General features: G+C 28.5%; 1 protein-coding gene across 3 annotated transcripts in view; it reads right to left on the bottom strand.

The window, feature by feature from the left end:
• Positions 1 to 25,218, bottom strand: part of Syx1A (Syntaxin 1A) — a 403,921-nt gene that overhangs the window by 38,243 nt on the left and 340,460 nt on the right. For 2 of the 3 annotated variants that reach the window (XM_075365002.1, XM_075365005.1), the window contains exon 8: positions 14,234 to 14,344. In XM_075365002.1, the coding sequence (XP_075221117.1) occupies positions 14,234 to 14,344 (111 nt within the window). Of the gene's footprint in view, positions 1 to 9,898; positions 10,010 to 14,233; positions 14,345 to 25,218 lie in introns of all 3 variants that reach the window. The other variant, XM_075365004.1, reaches the window with a different exon arrangement.

Genomic DNA, 25,218 nt, shown 5'->3' with positions numbered 1-25,218 from the left:
CAGATTTTGATTTCAATATAAGGTGTCTTTTCAGAAAGATCATTCTGATGAGACAGTTTATATTAATCATTAAATAACTGATTATATAAGAAATTTAACTGAAGCATTAAAATATATATATATATATATATATATTTTTTTTTTTTTCTTTTTTAAAGATTTAATGTTTTATTGCATTGTATCTCTAGTAAAGGTCTTCTAGATCAAATAGTCTACTTTTGGTTTACAGTAGTAAAGGTAATTATTTATTTTATAATGAAATGAGGATTTTCCACATAAAGGATGATTTAAACAAAATTAATAATATAAAGCCCTTCAAAAAAACCACACTGTATAGGTAAGGAAAATTTGAGAAACAGATTGCGAATTTCAAACTTAACTTCTCCAAGCAATTATTAGAAACAAAAATGAAATATATATTACTAAAACAATAACATGTAAATTAATTTAATAAATTTAACTGAAAAAAGTAAAAATTAATTTATTCTAAAACATTTAAAAAAATTATTTTATAATTCATATCAGTGCATTAATTATAAATACAATCTACTCCGATGAAATGTAACTGTACTTTTACAAGTAAATTTATTATACAGCAAGTTGTTATAATAATTAAATGGTAATAAAAAAACTAAATATTAAAAAAATCTCAGTATGCTCTTGTTTAGTAACTCTAATTCGATGCTGTTATCAACATCTAAATCTGCTGCCTTATCAGTAGCATGGTCAAGATCTCAGAAATGGAAATCAAAAATACACCAAAAATTCATTTGGCTACTCTGATTACCTACTGTATTGTTTTATTTAAATAATAAAAATATATTTAAAATTTAATACTAAAATCAATCTATCTTCATACGATATGGTGGGTAATTTCTATTAAATTAAAATATTTAAAAAATTTATTTGTCATAATAAATATACAGTTGAATGTACTAGTATATATTCTAAACATAACTAGTAAAATTAACAGCTTGCCAGATAATTTGTTTTTGGAAAAGATTAATGAAGTCTCAAGAGATAATGTCAGTTATTCAGTATATGATATATATGTGTGTGTCCTCCTCTATGAATCATGAGACCTTGCCGTTGGTGAGGGGGCTTGAGTGCTCAGTGATACAGAGTAGCTGGACCGAAGGTGCAAGCATATCGGAGAGGTATCTGTTAAGAGCCAGACTAAGGAATGATTCCTGAAAAAGGGCAGCAGCTCTTTCAGTAGTTGTTAGGGGCGTGAGTAAGGACGATTTAAACGGCCATATCAACATCACTCAGTCCTCTGAGTACTGCGCAGCTGAAAGCAATGGAAAACTACAACTGCTGTTTTTCCAAGAAAATGTGGCTCTCTGCATTTTCATACAACAATGATGGATGCGCCTTCCTTGGTAAAATATTCCGGAGGTAAACTAGTACCCCGTTTGGATCTCCGGGTGGGGACTACTAAGGAAGGGGTAACCAGAAAAAAAAAAAAACATTCTAAGAGTCGGAGTGTGGGATGTTATAAGTTTAAAAAAGGTTGGTAGGCTAGAAAATTTAAAAAGGGAAATGGATAGGATAAATGTGAATGTAGTAGGAATTAGTGAGGTTCGGTGAGAAGAAGAAGGCGACTTTTGGTCAGGTGATTTTAGAATAATTAACTCAGCTTCAAATAATGGGCAGGCAGGAGTAGGTTTCATAATGAACAAGAAGATAGGGAAGAGAGTAGAGTATTTCAAAACACGTAGGGATAGAATCATTGTAATAAGGATAAAATCAAAACCTAAACCGATAACAATTGTTAACGTCTATATGCGTACAAGTGCCCATTATGATGATGAGGTAGAGTGTGTATACGAAGGGATTGATAAAGCAATTAAACATGTAAAAGGAGATGAAAATTTAATAATAGTTCGAGATTTGAATGCAAGCATTGGAAAAGGCAAGGAAGGAAATATAGTGGGTGAATACAGGCTGGGCAAAAGGAATGAAAGAGGGGACAGACTTATAGAGAGTTTTGCACAAAGTATAATTTAGTAATTGCCAACGCCCAATTTAAAAATAATAATAGAAAAATATACACTTGGAAAGAGCCAGGCGATACTGCAAGGTATCAGATAGATTATATCATGATTAAGTAAAGATTTAGAAATCAACTCGTTGACTGCAAAACATACCCTGGAGCAGGCATTGATAGCGACCATAATTTGGTGATAATGAAATGTAGATTGGGGTTTAAAAACCTGAAGAAAAGGTGTCAGATGAATCGGTGGAATTTAGAGAAGCTTGAGGAAGAGGAGGTAAAGAAGATTTTTGAGAAGGACATCGCAAGAGGTCTAAGTAAAAAAGATATGGTAGAAAATGTAGAAGAAGAATGGGAGAATGTTAAAAAGGAAATTCTTAAATCAGCAGAAGCGAACTTAGGCGGAATAAAGAGAACTGGTAGAAAACCTTGGGTTTCAGACGATATATTGCAGCTGATGGATGAACGTAGAAAATATAAGAATGCTAGTGATGAAGAAAGTAAAAGGAACTATCAACAAATAAGAAATGCTATAAACAGGAAGTGCAAACTAGCGAAAGAAGAGTGGATTAAAGAAAAGTGTTCAGAAGTGGAAAGAGAAATGAACATTGGTAAAATAGACAGAGCGTACAGGAAAGTTAAGGAAACTTTTGGGGTACATAAATTAAAATCTAACGTGTTAAACAAAGATGGTACACCAATATATAATACTAAAGGTGAAGTCGATGGATGGGTGGAATATATTGAAGAGTTATATGGAGGAAATGAATTAGAAAATGGTGTTATAGAGGAAGAAGAGGAAGTTGAGGAGGATGAAATGGGACAAACAATACTGAGATCTGAATTTAAGAGAGCATTAAAAGATTTGATGGCAGAAAGGCTCCTGGAATAGACGGAATACCTGTAGAATTACTGCGCAGTGCAGGTGAGGAAGCGATTGATAGATTATACTAACTGGTGTGTAATATTTATGAAAAAAGGGAAGTTCCGTCAGACTTAAAAAAAAAGTGTTAGTCATGATACCAAAGAAAGCAGGGGCAGATAAATGTGAAGAATACAGAACAATTAGTTTAACTAGTCATGCATCAAAAATCTTAACTGGAATTCTATACAGAAGAATTGAGAGGATAGTGGAAGAGGTGTTAGGGGAAGACAAATTTGGTTTCAGGAAAATTATGGGGACAAGGGAAGCAATTTTAGGCCTCAGATTAATAGTAGAAGAAAGATTAAAGAAAAAAAAAACCAACATACTTGGCGTTTATAGACCTAGCAAAGGCATTCGATAACATAGACTGGAATAAAATGTTCAGCATTTTAAAAAAATTAGGGTTCAAATACAGAGATAGAAGAACAATCGCTAACATGTACAGGAACCAAACAGCAACAGTAATAATTGAAGAACATAAGAAAGAAGCCGTAATAAGAAAGGGAGTCCGACAAGGATGTTCCCTATCTCCGTTACTTTTTAATCTTTACATGAAACTAGCAGTTAATGATGTTAAAGAACAATTTAGATTCAGAGTAACAGTACAAGGTGAAAAGATAAAGATGCTACGATTTGCTGATAATATAGTAATTCTAGCCAAGAGTAAAAAGGATTTAGAAGAAACAATGAATGGCATAGATGAAGTTACGCAACAACTATCGCATGAAAATAAACAAGAACAAAACAAAAGTAATGAAATGTAGTAGAAATAAAAAAAGATGGACCACCACTGAATGTGAAAATAGGAGGAGAAAAGATTATGGAGGTAGAAGAATTTTGTTGTTTGGGAAGTAGAATTACTAAAGATGGATGAAGCACGAGCGATATAAAATGCCGAATAGCACAAGTGAAACGAGCCTTCAGTCAGGAATATAATTTGTTTACATCAAAAATTAATTTAAATGTCAGGAAAATATTTTTGAAAGTGTATGTTTGGAGTGTCGCTTTATATGGAAGTGAAGCTTGGACAATCGGAGTATCTGAGAAGAAAATATTAGAAGCTTTTGAAATGTGGTGCTATAGGAGAATTTTAAAAATCAGATGGGTGGATAAAGTGACAAATGAAGAGGTATTGCGGCAAATAGATGAAGAAAGAAGCATTTGGAAAAATATAGTTAAAAGAAGAGACAGATTTATAGGCCACATACTAAGGCATCCTGGAATAGTCGCTTTAATATTGGAAGGACAGGTAGTAGAAAAAAATTGTGTAGGCAGGTCACGTTTGGAATATGTAAAACAAATTGTTAGGGATGTAGGATGTAGGGGGTATACCGAAATGAAACGACTAGCACTAGATAGGGAATCTTGGAGAACTGCATCAAACCAGTCAAATGACTGAAGACACAAAAAAAAGTGTATGTGTGTTTTTAACATTTTTAACAGCTGAATGAATTCCAACAAAACTTTACCAGGATTGTTTCTAAAACCAAATTAAGGGATAGTTTTTAAGAACCAGTAAATATTAGGTGTATGATGAGCCACCACTGTGGAGAAACTTATGTTACAACATTGCAGGTAGGTTATTTTTAACATAGCATGAGCAATGTACATATGTGTTACCTGAATAACTTTCATCAAACCCTAGAATATTCCTTGATTAATACTTCCACTAAGATGTATGGTAATGTAATTTAGAGAAAATATTAATTACAAACCAAAGTAGAATATAACAAGGCTAAAATATATATTTCAGTAATAAGAATTATAATATATATTTCCATGAAGTGTAGGTTAAGTTAAATTTACCTAATAACAATAAATATCCTTGGGTCACGACACCTCCAAATAGGAGTGTCATGATCCTTCCCTTTAGTTGTGCTACTACAACACAAACTTTTGCAACTGACTTTAATAGGGACTCGACTTACTACAAAAATACAGTTACACAGACATCTAACTTACTGACCGAAGTACAGCAACACAGTTAACAAAAACCATACAAAAGGATCTGATTCTGTTTGGGTTTAACCAATTTACAGCATGAGAAACCCAAAGACAAAGGCTATATGGTCGAAGGAGTTCCAACCTCAATCGAATATTAGTAAATGCTTTGCTGTTTGACCAGATCCACACTATAGATATTGGGTACTCTGTCAGATTTTGTACACAGATAACCAGATACTTACACAGGTTGTAATTTAAGGTGTAATCTAAATTGAAGGATATTTTAGAGGTTTTTAGACATGCACTTTAACTAAAAAAAACAAGTCCATAGAATAGTCATCTTTATTTCTAAGGACAAAACAAGTAGCTATCCTATCCTATAACCCTTTGCTTATTACGGTTCACAAGCGCTGCCACTCTGCTTTGTGTGACAACTGATTGGAACACTGGTGAGGATCAAACCAGAGTTTAGGTTAGTATTGTGAGTCAAGCAAAATGAATTATTTAAAGAACAGAAGACTAACCAAATGTTTACTATCTACTTATTTTATGTAATGATATCGCATTACTTTTTATTTTAATAATATTTATAAAAAATAGAATTATGTCAAAACAGGGGTAAAATAAGTAAAATTTATTTAATTTAACAGCTGAATAAAATAACACGTAATTAGATTACACATATACCCACACACACTATTTTAAAATAATATTTTAAGGGTTAATAACTTTATTAATGTTAAACATATAGTTCGCTTCAATAATTTGAATTCTTTTGTTGTTTGCTACAATAATTTTTAATAATATTAATGGCTACCAATTAAAACAAAAACAAAGATACTGATGATTAAAAAAAAAGGTATTACATTGTAAATAAATTTAACACTTGTAGTAAAGGAAACATACTATTCTGAAATCATTGGTCAACTATAACACAATTGAACTTCTGTATTGTGTAAAAAAAAAAATATTACAAAGAACATGATTAAGAATTAATCAGATTATAAATAACATTAATCAGTTGATAAATAACATTCTCAAATAACAACACTATAATAATAATGTGAAAAAGTGTTTTATGTGTAATTACTAATTTGTGTACATGCACCATAAATGCAAAATAATAAATACTACTAAAAATTGATATATTAAAAATACACAACCTGGAGAATAACAAGATCACATGTACATTTTAATATATAGCACAAATGTTTTAAATGGCCACACCCTTGCTTCTCCACAAACATAAATATTAAAAAGAGGTACAGTAGAAAAATATCAACAATAAAATGAGCTTATTTATTAAATGCCAGTTTTAAGTTGTGTTGTATTCATTAGTTACAGTTGTTATTTTTATTTACATTTATTATTATTATTTTATTTATGCTATAGTATTATTTAACGTATAAATAAAGGTAAAATTTTACAATGAGCTATTAAAAACACTACAATTTTAATGTTAAAGTCATCTTTAATTATAAGTTCTTTTAATATTGCTTTATTTTGTTAATTACTCAGTTTTGGCCAGATTTCTTACAATAAAACCACTTAAAATAAACAGTAGTAGGACATCTACATTAAACTGATGTTACATTAAGTCGATTAAATAGAAGTACTGATAAATTTACTGTGGATAAAAATAATACTTCTTAATATAGATAAACTACTGTGAAATATGTTTATTAACCTTCAATGAAAATCTAACGTGCAAGTTATCTGTAGGGGAAAATATGGTCTGTAATATAAGCTTTTAAAAACTGTAACTAATTTATTATCAGAATGAAATGAAGGAATTGATCATTTTGGACCAATAACAGGAAAATCCCCCTATTCTATATAAAAATCACCATTCATGAAGTTAATCTCTCAATAAAGGTGACTGAAAGTTTTACTAAGTATAAAGATTTATTTATAAAATTTTCTCTAGTCACATCTCAAACAATTAATCACAGTTAACTGCTACATAATCAGAAGTTGTTTCAGTTTTATATAGAAAAAAAAATTAACACAAACTTGGAATACTACAGAACAGTAAATTGAATTTTATAAAAATGATGCTAAAAATTTGAAACATGTAATTGACCTTTAAGTTAATAAACATTAAATTCACGGTGTGAAGAATTTCCAACAGATGACATACCACAATGCGATGGCACAGTACTAGTGTACTGAAGTTCACATCACTTGCTCCATATACCAAACAGGAACAGTGTTCTGTCAATAACTATTTTTTTTTTTTTTTTCTTAAAGGAATTAAAACCCAACAAAATTCATTGATGAACTATAGCATACTGATGCATATATGTAGACATGAAGTGTTGTGATGTAGTACTTTTGTAGCAATACAGGTTGAAGAGTGGATTAGCGAGTTCATAGTGATGTTAATTCTGAATGGCTTCTGGTGTTACTAATTGATAAGTCAGACCAACTTTAGGAGAGTCCGTTATGGAACATGCTGTCCAGAAACTTCCTAGTCCTTTTGTATTGTATAATCTGCGTAGCGATAGCCAAGCATCACCATAATTATCTTTCATTCATCAATGAATTTTGATGGATTTCATTACTAATAAAAAAAAAATAATGAGAAAATGTTGTTCTTTTTAGATGCATGTTGCATTCTGATATTATGCTACCACATACATGTTGGCCATTCTTGAAACAGTATCACTAATGCCAACTAACAGGACACAGTATTTCAAATGGATACGTGAACTTTTAAGGTTTCCTTTGTTCTAAGAGTAACATATATAGATTTGGTGATGATAAATCCATGAAAATAGCATAGATAAATAATATCTGTTCAATACTGAACACTATTTTGATGATCAAAATTCACAGAAAATGATTAGATTATTTTTAAGCCATTAGTTATACAATAAGGATTTGAAAATATGAAAACAATTAAATCGTGTTTTTAAGGGCCCTACAGAATTAGTGACACATTCTTTATTTATTTATGAAGACCGAGAGGTCAATCAGTGATTACTGATCACACCAATTAATCACAGACGGATTCTTCAAGAAATTAAGATACTCATAACCTCTGACACTAGATATGCAACAAGTTTGTGAAATTCCACAATATACAAGGGATATCTCTAAAGTAAAGACAACTGGGAAATTTCTCTCCTTAAGATTGGCAAACCTGTATCGTTCATCTCCATGCTAGTAATGTACATGCTGCAATGTTGTCTGTAAGTTGTCATGTTGTAGTATCTTTGATTACTGGCGAGTTATTACGTTATAAAATGAATACGAAAATCGATGTTGCCACTGAATGTGAAATACGTGGAGTCATACGGTTTTTATACCATCAAAATTTTAAGCTGGCTAAAATTCATAGGCAGTTGGTTGCTGTGTACAGTGGTAATGTAATGAAAGAAGGAAACGTCCAAAAATTGTGTCATCCTCAATCAACAACAAGACCAACAAAGGTCAAGCCACACCCATTTGGATGCAAACTGATGGCCACAGTCTTTTGGGATTGGTTTGGCATACTGCTGATTGATTTCATGTCACGTGGAATGACTATAAATGCAGAAGCCTACTGCAAAACTACATAGGTTACGGCATGCCATTCAAAATCGGTGACAGACGGCTGACTGATGGCGTCGTCATGCCGCACAATAATGCACATCCACATGTTGCGGGTCCAACACATGATTTACTGAGAACATTTGGATGGGAACTTTACGATCACCCACTATATAGTCTGGACTTAGCTCCTTCTAGTTACCATTTATTTGGGAAATTGAAAGAATTTTTGAGTGGTAAGCAATTCCCGGGTGATGATGAACTTAAAAATGCTGTTAATCAGTGGCTTAATGGACTGGCTGCAGAAGAATACGATGAGGGTGTATTGAAGCTAGTGTATCACTACGATAAATGTCTTAATTCATGTGGCGATTATATAGAGAAGTAGTGTATAAGGTATGCAGTTTAAGAAATAAAAAATATTTTAAAGTTTTCAGAATAAATTTTTTTACAATGAAACGGTCTTTATTTTAGAGATAACCTCTCGTACAATGGATAAAAAATTATTTTTGTAGAGTGGTTTTGAATTGAAAAATGGTTTTACTCCTTAGAAGAATTTCTTTCTTACACCAACAAACAGCTATGCAGTTAGTTATCAGTTTAGGATAAGATTTAACTGAAACTTCTGTATCACCCTTAACTAAATTCTCAATCACCGGCAATAATAGTAAAAAATATTTAAAATGTAGTAAAAACCAATCAATATACTGCTAAGTTCTAGAATATGTTTACTGGAGAGTGGAACACAGATGTCAGTATATTTAAAGTTGTCAAGGAAGTTATAAATATAGCTGACCAATCTTTCATACTATAGGTAAACTGAACAAAACAATTAATGTCTATAATCAATCAGGACATAAAAACACAAAAAAAGATTAGCAAAACAATAGATACTAGAGCTGAATAGGTCAACTGAGTTTAGTAGTCTATCGAGTGTTTTATATTCAAAGTCATATAGGAAAGTACAATAATTGTTCAGTATGACTTAAAAATCAAGAAGACTTGGAAGGGAAAAGCTAGTCTGTGATGTGATATAACTAAATAATGACTAAAAGCTGTTTCCTTCCATTTTGTGATGGAAGTTCATACAAAAAATTTCTTATTATTTGAAATTATACCATCTTATAAAATTATAATCTAATTACACTTTTGATGTTGGTCTTTTTTTGGTCAAAGATGACCAGACAAGGTAGGTATATTGAATACAGACATTTTTGATTATATTTATTTAATATCACACAATCTAAAATAGCAGACAATGTCCATTTTAATTAACGATTACAAAAAAAATCATAATAATAACAATCAAGCAACATAAATCTAACAATGAATAGTGCAAATATATATTTATATACTAACAAGAATATAATTAAATAATATAGCATAATACTATCTAATAAAATAAATAAAAAACTTGTCTAAATAAAAAACTATAAAATGGGTGGATAATTATAGAAAAGAGGAAAGACAAAACTTAAGAGGAAACAAACATGACTTACCTCTCTGGCTTGTTTTTGATATCCTTCAGCTAATATCAGTTCATCCTTAGCGGACATGATAACCTCTCCTGTACTCGTAACATGGTGTTCTATACTGTCGACCAATTCACCCTAATAGTGGTGCAAGAAAGAAAGAGAGACAAAGAAAAGGTAGGGGTATTTGCAGGTTTTCAAGGATGTAAAAGGTACAATAATGTGAAGGTAAACATAGAAAACAACAAGCCAACACAAAAAGTAAACAGAAAAAAACAATACAACAACCCGAAAAATAAATATGTATATATAAATGTTAAGTATATTAACCCGACACAATGACAAAGGCACACCGTAAAAACACCCATGTTAATGTTGAAAGAAAGATATAATAAGACAGATAACACACAATCCATTCAAACAGCATATAAATAAACCCATGAATATTTAAAAATATAATAATTATACATAATATACATGAAATAATAATATAATATTCGTAATCAGTGAACAACACATTGTTGCATGTTAAAACACCAACACATTTAACATTAATATATTAGTTAATAATAATACACATGTTATAGATACCACAAAAACAAATGAAAGGAACGGAAGGATGTGGATTTTAAAAAAAGAGAAAAACAAAAACAAATGAAAATTAATAATAAAAAATGGATTCATAAAAAATAAAAATAAAATACCAATTAAGAATTATAAAAATCTTACTGTCATTAATATTTCATTATGTTGAATTTTTATTTAATTTACAATAAAACAAAATATAATAAAATAATAGTATAATATTAAAATCAATATAATATTCCATAAATATAATATACAAACTTAATGATTTACTACTCATCAAGCTTGTTACTACTTTGCAAATAAAGCAAAGTTACCACTTTGCTTTGAGCCAAGCAGTATATACTTAACCGATATACCCACCCTATAAATACATAAGATTTCATGTTAAATTTCTTGCTACCAGAAACCTGTATGTGGCATTCCACTGCAGCAACTTGCATTCTATAATATAGCTTGAAGTTTAAACTTCATAGTCCTTGTCTACATTACTATATAATATTTATTTTGTAATAAAATTACAAAGAATTTTTATATGTAGGTTTGGATCATTGTATATATGATATGATATTAAATGTTCTTAATGAAAAGAATCTGTTGATTAATTAATGCTACTGTAATATACTTCAAAATGCAGTTACCTTATTCTTTATAAGGAATTACATGTATTGTAATATGTTTAGTTGAAATATCTCTTATGATAGTAGTACAACTGCATTTTATAAGAATATATTATCAATAAATCGATAATGAAGATGATGTTTGATAATTTCTCTAAAGAAATAATCAAAGCATTCTTTAAATGAATGGTAGTAATTATTTGAAAAATAAGCAATTAAATTTTTACAAAGAACTAAATACTTTTTACAAAACAAGTTTATTGTGGTTTTGTTATCTTTTTGTTAATTTAAAAATTTAGTATAACTGCTAAAAATAAATTATTATTTCTCTTCTGAAGTAGTATAAGTAACATGGAGCATAAATCTCCATTAATTTATTTCTCACTAGAGAATATGACTCACTTGCCTGAGAGTTGCTTTCTATAAGAATTTTCTCTATATAGCCAATTCCTGCAGAGAATAGAATGAAGGTGTCATTTATAGAGCTGAATATCATATGTGGTGAGCTTGACATACTGATATCCAACAGTATCCTCAAATCAATGAAAAGGGCTACAAAAAGTCAGTTTACTTCTAACTTTCACTAGTAACTCTGGAAAGGCTTGCCATTTTCGGCAATGTCCATAGATTCATGTCAAATTATTTGTAAACTTATGGTTATCGCACAAATATAGATAGAAGATTTGTAGAAAAACAAAACAAAATAATTTAATAAAATTGCTATTTTGAAAAGGGTAATATTGGCAAATATTTAATCAGAAAAGATATTTTTTTAAATATACAAAAACTATAAAAGTATCATAATCAGAGTTTGATATCAATTCTTATTAAAAAAAAATCAATTGTCTAGATAATTTTTTAAACAAGATTACCTAAACTACAGCATCTTTTTCAAATTTTATGAATGAAAATTAGGCAAAATGTATACAAAATTCACTATTAACTATACAATAGTAAAAAAAAGCAGTGTATAGAAAACATAATAGTAAAAAAAAAAAAAAAAAAAAAAAATAGTAGTAAAAGGGTTAACTACCATATAAATAGATAATTAACAGAAATCTATCAAATGCGACAATGAATTACATTGTTTTAATTGTTTTACTTATTAATTTACAAATATGATCTTTATTATTCTAAGTCAGATACTAACTGACTCCCCTTTAATTTTCAAGAATGGCAGAGTCATTGTTTAAATTTTCCAAGTTTAAATTTACATATTTGAAAAAAGTTTATATAAATGGATTTTTACCCGTTTTATTCAAGATACATTACTATTAATACAAAAACTGTACACTTATTTAGCACAAGTAATACTGGGTAATTATTTGGAACTTTAAGTTTATGAAAAAGTACAGTAGTTGCTAGAATTGATTACCATAAATAAAAAAGTTATACTAAATAGTATAGTAATAAAATTTTACATTCAAAATGGTCCAAAACTGTTGTTTTGTATGATAGTTATTCTACAAAACAATAAAAATCTCTAACTAGACTCACATTTCTTATTAAACATTCATTATTTGAAAATCCAGAATTAGTAAAAGTAAATATATAGCATTACAAAATAAATAAATGTTAAAGAAATACTAAAAAAAAAATCAAAATAAAAAATAAGATTCTAAATCAAAAACCTTTAAAACCCACAAACAAATGTTCCTATCAGAATATGATAAATTAGATAACTTATAAAATAATTATTGTTTACTCAATAGTGATTATTGTAAATTTTATTATGAATGAAATTATTGCAAAATTTTTGGTTAATATATTTTTATTTATTTACATGTAGTTTTTATTACAGATAAAATTAAATACTAACCTTTTTATGTTTTTATTTTGTTTATATCTTAATATTTTTTATGGTTAGTATTTTTTAACATTTACTTTTGATAATTTATTATATCTGCTACTGAAGATTATTAACAATTGAAATGCTCAGCTAACTACACATTTTTATTTTTATTTATCTATTTTTTCTTTGAAACAAATTTAAATATTTTTCTTTATCGTTTTATTACAACTCAGTTAATAAAATAAAGTAATGCAATAGACTGTAGGGAAAGTCAAGAAACAGTACATTATCGGATGTGGTAAGCTTAACTAGTTATATTTATGAGGGCAAAATTATATAACTTAAATATCAATTTAAAACAAATTAAACATAGAAAATGAATTTTATTTTAAAAAACATGATGTGTTGAGTACATTATTTTAAGCATTTTTAAAAAGAATGATTTTGAATGCCTACCAGGCTGATTTTTATGCTAAAAAAAATTTATTTCTGTAAAATGTGTTTTTCTTTATAATTTATCAGTCTTTTTTATAAAAACATGATAATCATTCAAAAAGATACAGTATAGTGGCAGATTACTATGTTTAATCCTGTTATTATTATTACATTTTGACAGCAATCGAGTTTTATTATAATCATACATTACGTGGAAGTATACAACTATTCTAAGCAGGGGAAAAATATTTCTTGCCTTGATAGGTTTAAAATATAAATCTCAACATATTTCATATCTAACATTCAAATAAGAAATCGTAAAGAAATAGATGTTAGAAAAGTATAGAGGGCTACTCTCCAAGTCAATACAAATTCTGAATTGAAAGGGCACATTCAACCTAACAGTTCAATTATATAACTTTTTTAATAAGAAATAATAACGTTATACCCTGAATCACTCATTGTATTAAATTTTATTATGAATGAAATTATTGCAAACTTTTTGGTTAATATGTTTTTATTTATTTACATGTAGTTTTTATTACAGATAAAAATATTATTTTGTAATGTTTTATTAAATACTAACGTTTTCTGCAAGCAAGTTTTTACAAAGCAAGTCAGAAAATAGAAATTAAAACAATCCCTTATTCATGACTATAACATGTATAAGAATGTATATATATATATATGGAAACAAATACTACCTATACACTGTTTCAACACAAAAATATTAATGACAATAATATTTTTCTTTAAACAACAAAACAAAAAAGGCATAAAATTGGTTAATTTAAAATAAAAAAAAATAGAAAAACAAAATAAAACAGCAGGATGATGACTGATTTGGTTTTTGACTGGTTTATTGGATACACAAAACTCTTGAGGTCGTTGACCAATTACACTTTTTGCTTTTTTACAAATTAAACTCACCCGGCGAGCTTTGCTCTGATATTTGAGTGCTTTCTTGGTGTCTTGCGTGGCAGTCTGTACATAGTCAACAGCATGTTCGACGTGGTACTCAATACGATCAATCATTTCACCCTGATTTAGTGCCATTTTGTAAAATATCAATTACCAATATCATCATCATCATCATCATCATCATCACAGTCATCGGTAGTACCAGCAGTAATGCAGAAGTGCAGTGGATCAGCAAATAACAGCAACAGCAACAGCAGCAGCACACACAAAATAACATATAGTGACTGGTTAGTTTAATAAGCATATCCGCAACCTAAAAGCTTCAAATACCCTTATTCATAAAAATTACAATAATAATGGTAATATGATAAAACCAAAACTAATAACCAACAATTATTGAATATTACTGAATAAACACTGCATTCAAACAAAGTAATAAATAAATAAATGTGTATATATATATATATATATATGAATGTGTGTGTGTGTGTGTACGCGCATGCACTTATACAGTAAGAGGTAAAAATAATTAGTATAGTATAATCTGACTATCTATTTAAAGTAACAATCTTTTCTATCCCTGTTCATGTTAGGCAGGTTTAATGTTTCTTTTGTACATAACAGTAAATAAAGTATTATTCATGTAATATATATATATATAGAGATCATATTTTTTATCAGTCCCAAAACAATAAAGACTGGCATGAACATGTTCTCCACTTTCGTGTAGTATCATCCACTTTTTATTTACTCTATTAGTAAATAAGATGTTATGATTATTTACTCTAAGATATAAATAATAATGAAGAGAAGATTCTGGAAGAAATGAAAAAATTTAACCTCAACATTAAATATACTATGGAAAAAAGCAAGACGAAACTATTAATTTTTTAGACCTAACAATAAAAAAAAGAAATAATAATAATCTAGATTTTGAAATATACAGAAAAGAAACTTATACAGATAACATCAAAGTTTATGATTCAAATCACCCAATGGAGCACAAATTAGCAGCTTTTAGATTCATGATAGATAGATTATATAAATTACCGTTAAAGAAACCAGCTTATAAAAGAGAGTAAAATACTATTTTCATATAGCAGAAAATAATGGGAATAAAAACGAAATGATCAAAAAATGAATAAAAATAGAAATAAAAGAAACAAAATTAAAACAACAAACAATAAAAAAACCTTTAAATGGAGTAAATTAACATTTACTGGAAAATAAATTACCCAATTAAACAATTCTTTCATAAATATAATACTATAAAAATGGCTATAAATACAAATAATACACTAAAAAAGATTTTTAAAAAAGAATAGTAAGTTATAGTTAGTAGTAATAGTAGTTAACAGTTGTTATAGTAATAGTTTCTAATAGAAGAAAAAGATATTTACAACAGTAATGGTATATACAAAATAAAATGTAAATGCAATGCAACATACACTGAACAAGCAGGAAGAAAATTAAAGTTAAGATATAACAAAAAGATAAGATCTTTTAAAAATCAAAAACAAGATTCTAATTATGCAATTTAATAAAAAAAAGGGCATACACCGATGAAAATGGAAAAACAATTAAATTAATTTGCAATTGTATTAAAGGAAGAAAAGACAACATAAATTTAAACTGCCTAGGATTCATAAATGATCTGGCCCTTCTGACAAACAACATACAAGAAACTACACAAATAAAATCACTACAAGAGATAGCACAATGAATCGGCCTCTACACATCTTTTGAAAAGACAGAAATAATGTTAACAGATCCCCCAGTTGCAAATAAAACTTCAGTAAATGGCCAAGAGATTAAAATTGTAGATAAATTCAAGTATCTTGGAGAAATTATAACATATAACCTCAACGAAAAACCAGCTTGGCATAACAGAATAAACAAACTGACTAGAGCGCAGCATCTTACCGAGAAAACCTACAACAAAAAAAGTCACTCAATAGCAACAAAATTAAAACATTATAAAACAGTCACACAACCAGAAATTACATATGCGAGCAAGCCATCTTCAAAACAACCAATACTGCAGCAATAGACAAGTTCCTCAAGATAGAAAGAAGGTAAGTCAGACCGTGAATAAACAAAAAATATCAAAAGATGGACACTGGAGGCTCGCTTCAAATGAAACAGTCTACAAAGAAATAGAACCAGTAACCAGCACAATAAAAAAGAAACGGATCTCATTCTTGGGACACCTAATCAGAACACCAGAAAATAGAATCATCAATAAAATAATAGAGAAATTATGGAATAGCAAAACCAACATAAAATGGATTACAGAGATCAAAGAAGACATGAAGGAACTCGAAGTTACAATGAAAGATTTGAAGAACAAAACAGACAAACTAGACAAACAAGCTAGACTACAAACGAAAATCAATAGACAAACAATAGGAAGGGTGATCTCAGACTAAGAAAGAAAGTTAAGTTCCGAAGGAATGAAGAAGTACTGGGCTAACAGCAAACTGAAAAACCCCTCCTATAAAAACTGACTAAAGTAGTCCAAACAATTAAAAAAGAGAAAGAAGAATGAACAGATCAACAACCAAGCAAATGTCCTTTTCGAGAAACTCAATTTACTGAGAGCAGGAAATAAATAAATAAAATTAAAAGATAAGTACAACCATTAATAACAAATGAACAAGAAGGCCAGATAAGGTATGACATCGAATATAGGGACGGGCACTGACTAAACGTTACATAAAGACAAAAAGTTACATAAAAGTAACAGTAAAATAAGTTTTGACAATGGAGTTGTTCCAAAACGTGTCAACATATAATAAAAGAATGAAGCTAAGAAAGGTAAACGGTACTCAACTTAGAAAAGATAAAAGATTCCTTAATGTACATTTCACATTTTAAAGAAAACTCATGTATTAGTCATGAATATGTTAATTAATTACTAGGAAGAAGAAAACCTTTTAGAAAACCTATTTTTACACAATCTGAACATTTCAAGTAGTAGTAGTAGTAATAGTAGTAGCAGCATTCTACAAATGAGAATTGAAGATATGTCATAGAAATAACGTGCTAAAGCTACATATAATAAATTAATTCCTATGGTTTGGTGAAGTTAATCATGCATTTTTAAGAGTCAATCTCAAAAATACAACTTGTTACTTTATTTGAGTTCACTTCCAAATGTTTTTATTTCAAATCCTTTTTCTTCCGTTTTTTCCCCCTAGAATTAGGTACACAGGTGATTAGGTACTACTTTTATGGTCAGATATCCTTCCAGATGTCAATTGACTTTAGAGGCCAATAAATATGTAGATCTGTAGTATATGAAAAACATTATACCTGAATCAGATTTGAATCCAAAACTTTTTATGTTGTATTCGTTAACAAAATATTAGATGATAGGTTCAACACCTAACATCTCCTTGATGAGCAAATGTTGATAGTAAATTGCCAACAAGTTCTATAGAAACGGTTCTGCAATACAGCTAGCAATCTTAATTAAAATGATCAAGTATTACTTCAACATGACGTGAAGAGTGGACTAATATTCCAGAAAATGGAAAAAAAGAAATGTAAAATCAACTGAAGAAATACATACACAACTTGTACTGGGGGAGAAAACTACAAATCATCAGTTAACATAGAGATATTACTGAAACCAGCGATTATTTTATTACCACTGATGCTAAGCAACCTTAGATCCTTTATAAATTATCATACTGTCAATTTTTTTTTGTCCGTAACCTGTTAAAATTCTTGGAATCTAAAAACTCATTTTCTATTCTACTGAGAACAAAATTTTATCTGTTATTTGACTAAGTATATTCTTTTTATATAAATAATTTCTGAAATAATAAATATGTAAGAAAAATACTACTAGACCTTAAATAAAAAATCTGATGTGGATAACACATGACTTCCTTGTACGCCTATTAAATTACATTTACACATTTTAAAATGAAAAGTACATAAAATTTTATTTCATTAAAAACTTCTGATATTTTTTCATATTTCTTTTTTTTTGTTATTGAATTATTATTCACTGCAAAAGTTTTTACAATGAGAGGTTAATAGTTATTAATAAATCAATACATTTAGATTAGAAAAAAGTAAAAAAAAAAGAGATGAAGTCTAATTTGAACCGACGTGCCTTCCCTTAAGATCCAAATATTTCATTAATTAAAATTTTATTTGGCTATAACTCTGTAACTAATGAAAGAAAATAAGTACCAATTATGATATATTGCTGAAAAGCTCTCAATGAGGGCTTATTACTGAAGATAAGAAAAAGTCCAAAATCCAAATTTTTTGCAATCAGAAAGGGAGGTGCACAACTAGATGTTACAACAGTCCTAATAAAAAATTTCAACATCCTACACCTAATCGTTTTTGAGTTATGTGAGATACATATGTACATACAGACATCACGCTGAAACTAGTCTAAATAGATTCAGGGATGATCAAAATGGATATTTCCATTGAAATTTGGAAACCAAGATTTTTTGCTATCACAATACTTCCTTTACTTCATACAAGGAAGTAAAAACACTACAATAAGTGAATGACAATGGATGAAAGTTATGACTGAATAAAAAAATTTCATAGAATAATTGAAATGTTAAATTTTATATTCTTCTTAACAAAGAACAAAAATAATTGCCAATAAAAATAGAAAGACAACTATAAAGTAATTTTATACAGCTAGGGTGCTTTTTTCCTATAAAGTAAATGTAATATAGTATACAATTTTTTATGTGTTTAAATAACAAAAATATTAAATTAATAGAAATAAAAATATTTTTATTTCAGTCAAAAAAAATACCAAAATCATAAGTAACTTTGCAGATAAATAAACTAAAATGCAGTGTTTATTATAATATGATTAAATACTTTCACTGAGTAATGTATTACTTCTAAATTCCACTACCTTCTACCAATGCTACATACTGAAATTAATAAATAAATGCAACATTTTTTTTACTTAAAGGAAAGACAGAATTAAATAACATAAAAAAAGATTGATAGCAATTCTGAGTTAAAAAAAAACCTTTGTAACATTGAATAACCCTCAGAGGAGCGAGTAACTCTGAGAGAATCTTGGGAGATGCTTACCCTTTTTATTTTTTTGGACTACTTTACCAATTAAATGTGTAATACAAAAACTACCACATGCTAATCAAAAGATTATATCATAAAGAAGAGAAAACAATTAATCAATATGCTGTCGTTTACAATTAAAAGTCCATCATACAGAATTACCACAATATATGCAGTAAATAGGTTAATAAATTATAATTGTAAAATCCCTTGAAATCCTTTTTCTATTAACTAGATAAACCCATAGGAGAAGGTGCTCGTCAATCTTACAGATTCAAATAAATCTAATCATGAATAAAAAATATGTGAATATATTTTTCATTGCCTTGAATGAAACCTGGAAGGATTAGAAAGAGATCAAGTAAGAGTTTAGTTAACTTTTTCTCTGACTTGATCAAATAATGTATTATACTTTAGTAAGAAGATATGGAAAACCACTGAGGATTATAATACCCAAAATTACCTCAAAAAATTTACTTTTTTTAGTGTGTGTTAACTACCCAACATGCACAAATAAATAGAAATAAGTAATGTTAAACTAATAGAAGACAGATATAGATAAGAAAAATAAAACAAAAAAAGTAAAAACCAAAAAAGCAAAGCACAAATAAATAAAGAAGAAAATGTAGCATTATATTTCATTAATACAATTTTCATCATTATATTAAAGAAAGTTTATTTATTTTTTTATCACTGAATTATGTTTCTAATCTGCATTGATACAAGCTTCAACATTTGTGTTAGCAAAGGCAAAAAACCAATGCAGACTATTATAGATCAAATTTAAATAATAGTAATAATTACCAAGATAAGTTTAAATAAAAATAAAACAGAATGATCTAAATCATAAAACAATTGAAAAAAAACAACTTGTATATTTTAATTTTAGAGAAATATAAAACTTTCAAATTAAAAAAAAAAAGTTGTTTAATGTTAACATACATATAGCAAATAAATTAAATAAAAAATAGAATTGATTTTATTCCAAAAATATTACTGATACAGAAACACTATATTTAACATTAGTCAGAGTTTATAAATATAACACTTCTGAATAATTAACTAACATAAATTTCTTTGGTTTAGATTAAATGAAATTTCAAAATATTTTAGAAAAGCAAATTAATATAGTAAAAACAGCACTATTTGTTTCATAGAATTTTCATTAATTGAAAACAGGTAAGCCTGCCTAATTGTTAACAAGATTATAAATTAAAATTAGAATTTTTATTACTATATCACTGACAGCTATTTTATTTAATATGTTATTTTTGACATTTTTTTAACAGTTTTCAACCAATTTATTCTCAACGGAAAAAATGGAAAAACGTATCTTCAATTGATCCAGTGCATCAAATTAACTATCAATTATGCTGTAGATTATATTAATGAAAAAAAAAAAGACATAAAGAGTATCATTAACAAGTAGGAAAAAATACAGCAATTACATATATTCTTAGCAACATTATTTCAGTATAAAAAAAAGAATTTACATGCAGTAAGAATCCATATAAACATGATGGTGTCCAAAAAATTATTTACAAATCTTTTACAACAAAAAACATTTCTGGTCCAAATTCCTTTTTCTTCAAAAAAGGAAAAAGGACTTTTTTTTAAGAAAAGTATGATATTACTTTCGGTCACAGTGGGATTAAGGAGTGAAATTAAATCTTATTTACGTTTTTAGGTATGAGTATGAAAATACCATTCACTTAAATGTAATTGCATTTTATATATATTAGGCTTATGCATAAAATTTATGGCTCAAACATCTTCTAACTACTTAATCAATTTCATTGAAATTTAGATATTCTGCATCAGTGTTATCTAAAGTTGTGCGTGAGAAAACCTGATGAAGATTGGTTGAGCATTCCTGAGTTACAACAGACAACAATTTGAGGTCTATAACAAGCAATATAACTGAGGTTACATTGACTGTTGTGTATATTTTTCATATGCGCTTATGCAGCGTTACAGTGGTGAGTGAGTTAATGCTTGTGTGTAGAGTCTACCTGTTAATCAAATGAATGTAGTGTGTGGCACTCTGAAAATCAGTGTCAGTGCATTTCTAACTGCAAAATAATGAGGGCATTGGAAACAAAAAGTCGATCTTCTTGCGCAGAACTGTGAAAGTTTTTTTTAAATTACATTTAATTTTACATTTTGAAAAATCACACAAATGATTATAGAACTAGTCAGGAATCTGATAGGTTACTTTCAAAATACACTAAAGGTGCTGTGAGTGGAAAAATAGTTTTGGATGTATAAGAATATAATTACTTTGAAAAACTGAAAAAAGAACAGCAAAACAACGAACTAACTAATTTATAAATATATATGGGAAAGCCATTAATATAATCTAAGATCAATGAATATTGGCATACTAAGATGATTAGTAGTGTATTTGTTCAAATACAGCTTTTGGTGATAAAATTACAGAAAAAAAGAAATTCACAACCTCTTGAAAAGATCACAGAAAGACTGTGATTTTAGAAAAAAAATTTAAAACCAAGAAAATTAGATGAAAAAAAAAAATAAAACAGCCACAAAATGTAAATTATGAAATGAAATAAAAATAAAGAACAAAGATAGGAAAAATTTACACTAATGTTTAAGAATTTGACAATGTCTAATACAGGAAATAAATTTTGAGGTAATGGATTAAATGTCAAAGGCTACCGGTTTATACATTCCTTAATCAGGCAACTATTTTTAAAATAGGCATTTTTAATATTTCAGACATTAAATTAACAGTGGAGTAAAACCTAAGAAGCATTCTGTCTCAACAAAGGGTGGTCTGATCGATTTAAAAAGGAGTCAGCTAACACAAAATAAAAGAAAAGGCAGCAATCTGTATGACTACAGATGTTTCAGCAGCTGAAAGTTATCCATGAAGTACCCAACAAAAATATTTATATAGCAAAAAGTTACCCATAACATAAACAGTCAAACAAGAAAAAAATATGAGAGGTTTTAAGATCTCACAACAGTCAATGTAAGCGTATTTTTGCAAAATACAAAGTGTAACGAGAATTTTGAAATTTCATGGGTAGTATTAGTCTGATTCTCAAGATTTTTTCGTTTTTTGTATTGTTTTAAACATGTCTGAAAAGAATCTATACATTTTTACCTATATTGGATGTTTAGTCTGTTGTCAGCTGTCAAAAGGATAACACACATTTTGGTACGATTGGTGATTTTTTATTTGTATGGATCAGAGAATTTGTATTAAATTTTGCTATAAGAATGGAATAAAGTGTAGTAATGTTTTAAAAATGTTAAATATTGCTTTTGGTAGTCTGCTATGAGTAAAGCAAGGGTTTATGAGTGGTATAAGCGTTTTCAAGAAGGTGATGAAGACTTTGAAGATGACGAGTGCCCCGGATGCCCCAGCACATCAACAACCGATGAAAATGTAGAAAAAGAAATGATTATGAATGGTCACTGAATCACAATCAGAAAAGTCTCTGATGATGTTGAGATATCAACTGGCTCATGCCATGAAATATTTTTGGATGTTTTGGGTATGAAACGTGTGACAGCAAAATTTGTTCCAAAATTGTTGAATTTCAAACAAAAACAGCAACGAATGGAAGTTGCTCAGGAGTCGCTAAATGAAGTTAACGACGACGCAGAACTACTGAAACATGTCATAACAAGTGATAAAACATGGGTTTACAGATATGATGTCGAAACTAAGGCTCAATCGTCCCAGTGGAGGCATTCTGAATCACCAAGACTGAAAAAAGGTCAACAAGTACGGTCAAATGTGAAGGTTATGCTCACCGTGTTCTTTGATTTTAATGGCACAGTGCATCATGACTTCTTGCAGAAAGGTCAAACAATCAATAAGAAGTACTACCTACAAGTTCAAAGCCATTTGCATGAAGCAATCCAAAGAAAACGCCCAGATTTGTGGCAAAACAATTCATGGCTTTTGCACCATGATAATGCACCTGCTCACACTTCATTGCTTGTTCATCAGTTTTTAGCTGAAAACAACACTGTAATGATACCCCAGCTGCTATATTCGCTAGACATGACCCAGTGTGATTTTTTCTATTCCCAAAAATAAAGAGAACATTAAAGGGCCGTCATTTTACAAGCATAGATGAGATTAAAAGCGAATAGTTGAAAGAGCTAAACACTATTCTAAAGATTGAGTTCAAGAAGTGTTTTGGGGATTGGGAAAAGTGCTGGCATAAGTGTATAAAATCTAATGGGGACTATTTTGAAGAGGATAACATTAATGTAGACGAATAAATAAATTTCTTTCCAAAAAACAAAAATTCTCGTTAATTTTTTAACACACCTCGTACATTCCAATATGTAACTCATTTTTTCTATTAAAATACTGTAATAATTTAAGCTAAAATGCACACTTCAGTGTTGATACTAAAATCTAGTCTGCAACAATATGGCTGTTCAATTGTTAGAGCACAATTTGTGTACCTTGATATTTTCAAAAACCCAATTAGGTCATTATGGATTTATTATTAGGTCTACTCTACTTCTGAGAGCCATATTAAACACACACTAAAAAAAAGTATTATGCACCAAATATATTTATATAGACAGGTTGTTATGGATAGTTTGTTAAGTTTCATTTTACAGGATAAAAAGATGCAATATTAATAAAGAGAATACTTGGATGAATAACTTATACATAAAAAAGAAATTTGTCCAATATACTTAAAAAAATTTAATAATGTAAGTAATTAAAAGTTTTATGAATTTTCAATCATTCTGTTTACTTTAAATAACAGCTAAAAAATACTGCAAAAAAAATCACTTGAATAAAATGTATAAGACATAGCAATCCAAAATGTGTAATTTAAAATCTAAAAAAAAATCTTTTAAACTACTATGAAATGTTTCTTTTTTATTCGACAGATGCAAATATTTGCATCAAATTAAAATCAGAAGAAACAGAAATATTGAATATAATCATTACGTGCCTTCAACAGAATATAATCATTTTACAGAAATAAAACTGACCATTTTGCAAAATAGTAAATTTAAATAAAAATATAACTTTAAAATAAATTAACAGCTAAATATTAATATAGTTTATATTTTTTAATAACAACTGAATTACTAATAATCTTTTCAGTATCATGAATTTTGTATCCATATAAATAATAAAATTATATTCAGAGATGGCCAGCCAGGGCAACATAATTTTTTTTTGTCATTTCCTAACTCTTATAACATCTTTAACTTAATCTATACAAGTTTAGAAACCATTTTTTATAATTAGGGAACCAAATATATGTTACATTAGATTGACAAACAAGAATCCATCACTCAGAAGACAAAATAATGGAGAACAGAAAACTTAAGAAACTTATAATAACTATTTTTCAGCAAATATTAAAAGAATAAGCATAACGGCTTAGAGGCAGTATTCTTCTATATTAGAACACCTAATATTAAAATTGAAAAAGTAACGATAAGATAAAATAAAATCAAAAGAAACAGATATCAGATAAATGCAACTAAAATATTTTACGATAATATAGCATCTCAAGAACATTTGTGAAATTACAGAGGAATCCAATCTACTATGAAAAACATTCAAAGAAAATTAAAATAAAGAACGCTAACTCAACTTGTACAATAAGTAATCAATAAAGATGCTAAAATTGAGAGAATATTGCAGATATAACAAGCACACATATAAAATGATTAAATGCCATCGATGCCAAATTAACTCTGCTATTATTTAGCAGAGTTAATTTGTCCAGCAATTCCTTAGCGGTGCCACATTCCTCTTACAGCTATACTTGGCACCATATACTTTCTGTAATGGATCAAAACTACTATGTGATACTGTTCACTTTTGATGAACATAACTAGCTGACTTATGTTTTATTTCCCTGTACGCCCTACTGCTCAAAACAGATAACTGATATTATGGA

The sequence above is a fragment of the Lycorma delicatula genome, chromosome 4, assembly GCF_047948215.1.
Source record: "Lycorma delicatula isolate Av1 chromosome 4, ASM4794821v1, whole genome shotgun sequence".
Taxonomy (NCBI): Eukaryota; Metazoa; Arthropoda; class Insecta; order Hemiptera; family Fulgoridae; genus Lycorma; species Lycorma delicatula.
This window is presented reverse-complemented; position numbering and strand designations above follow the sequence as displayed.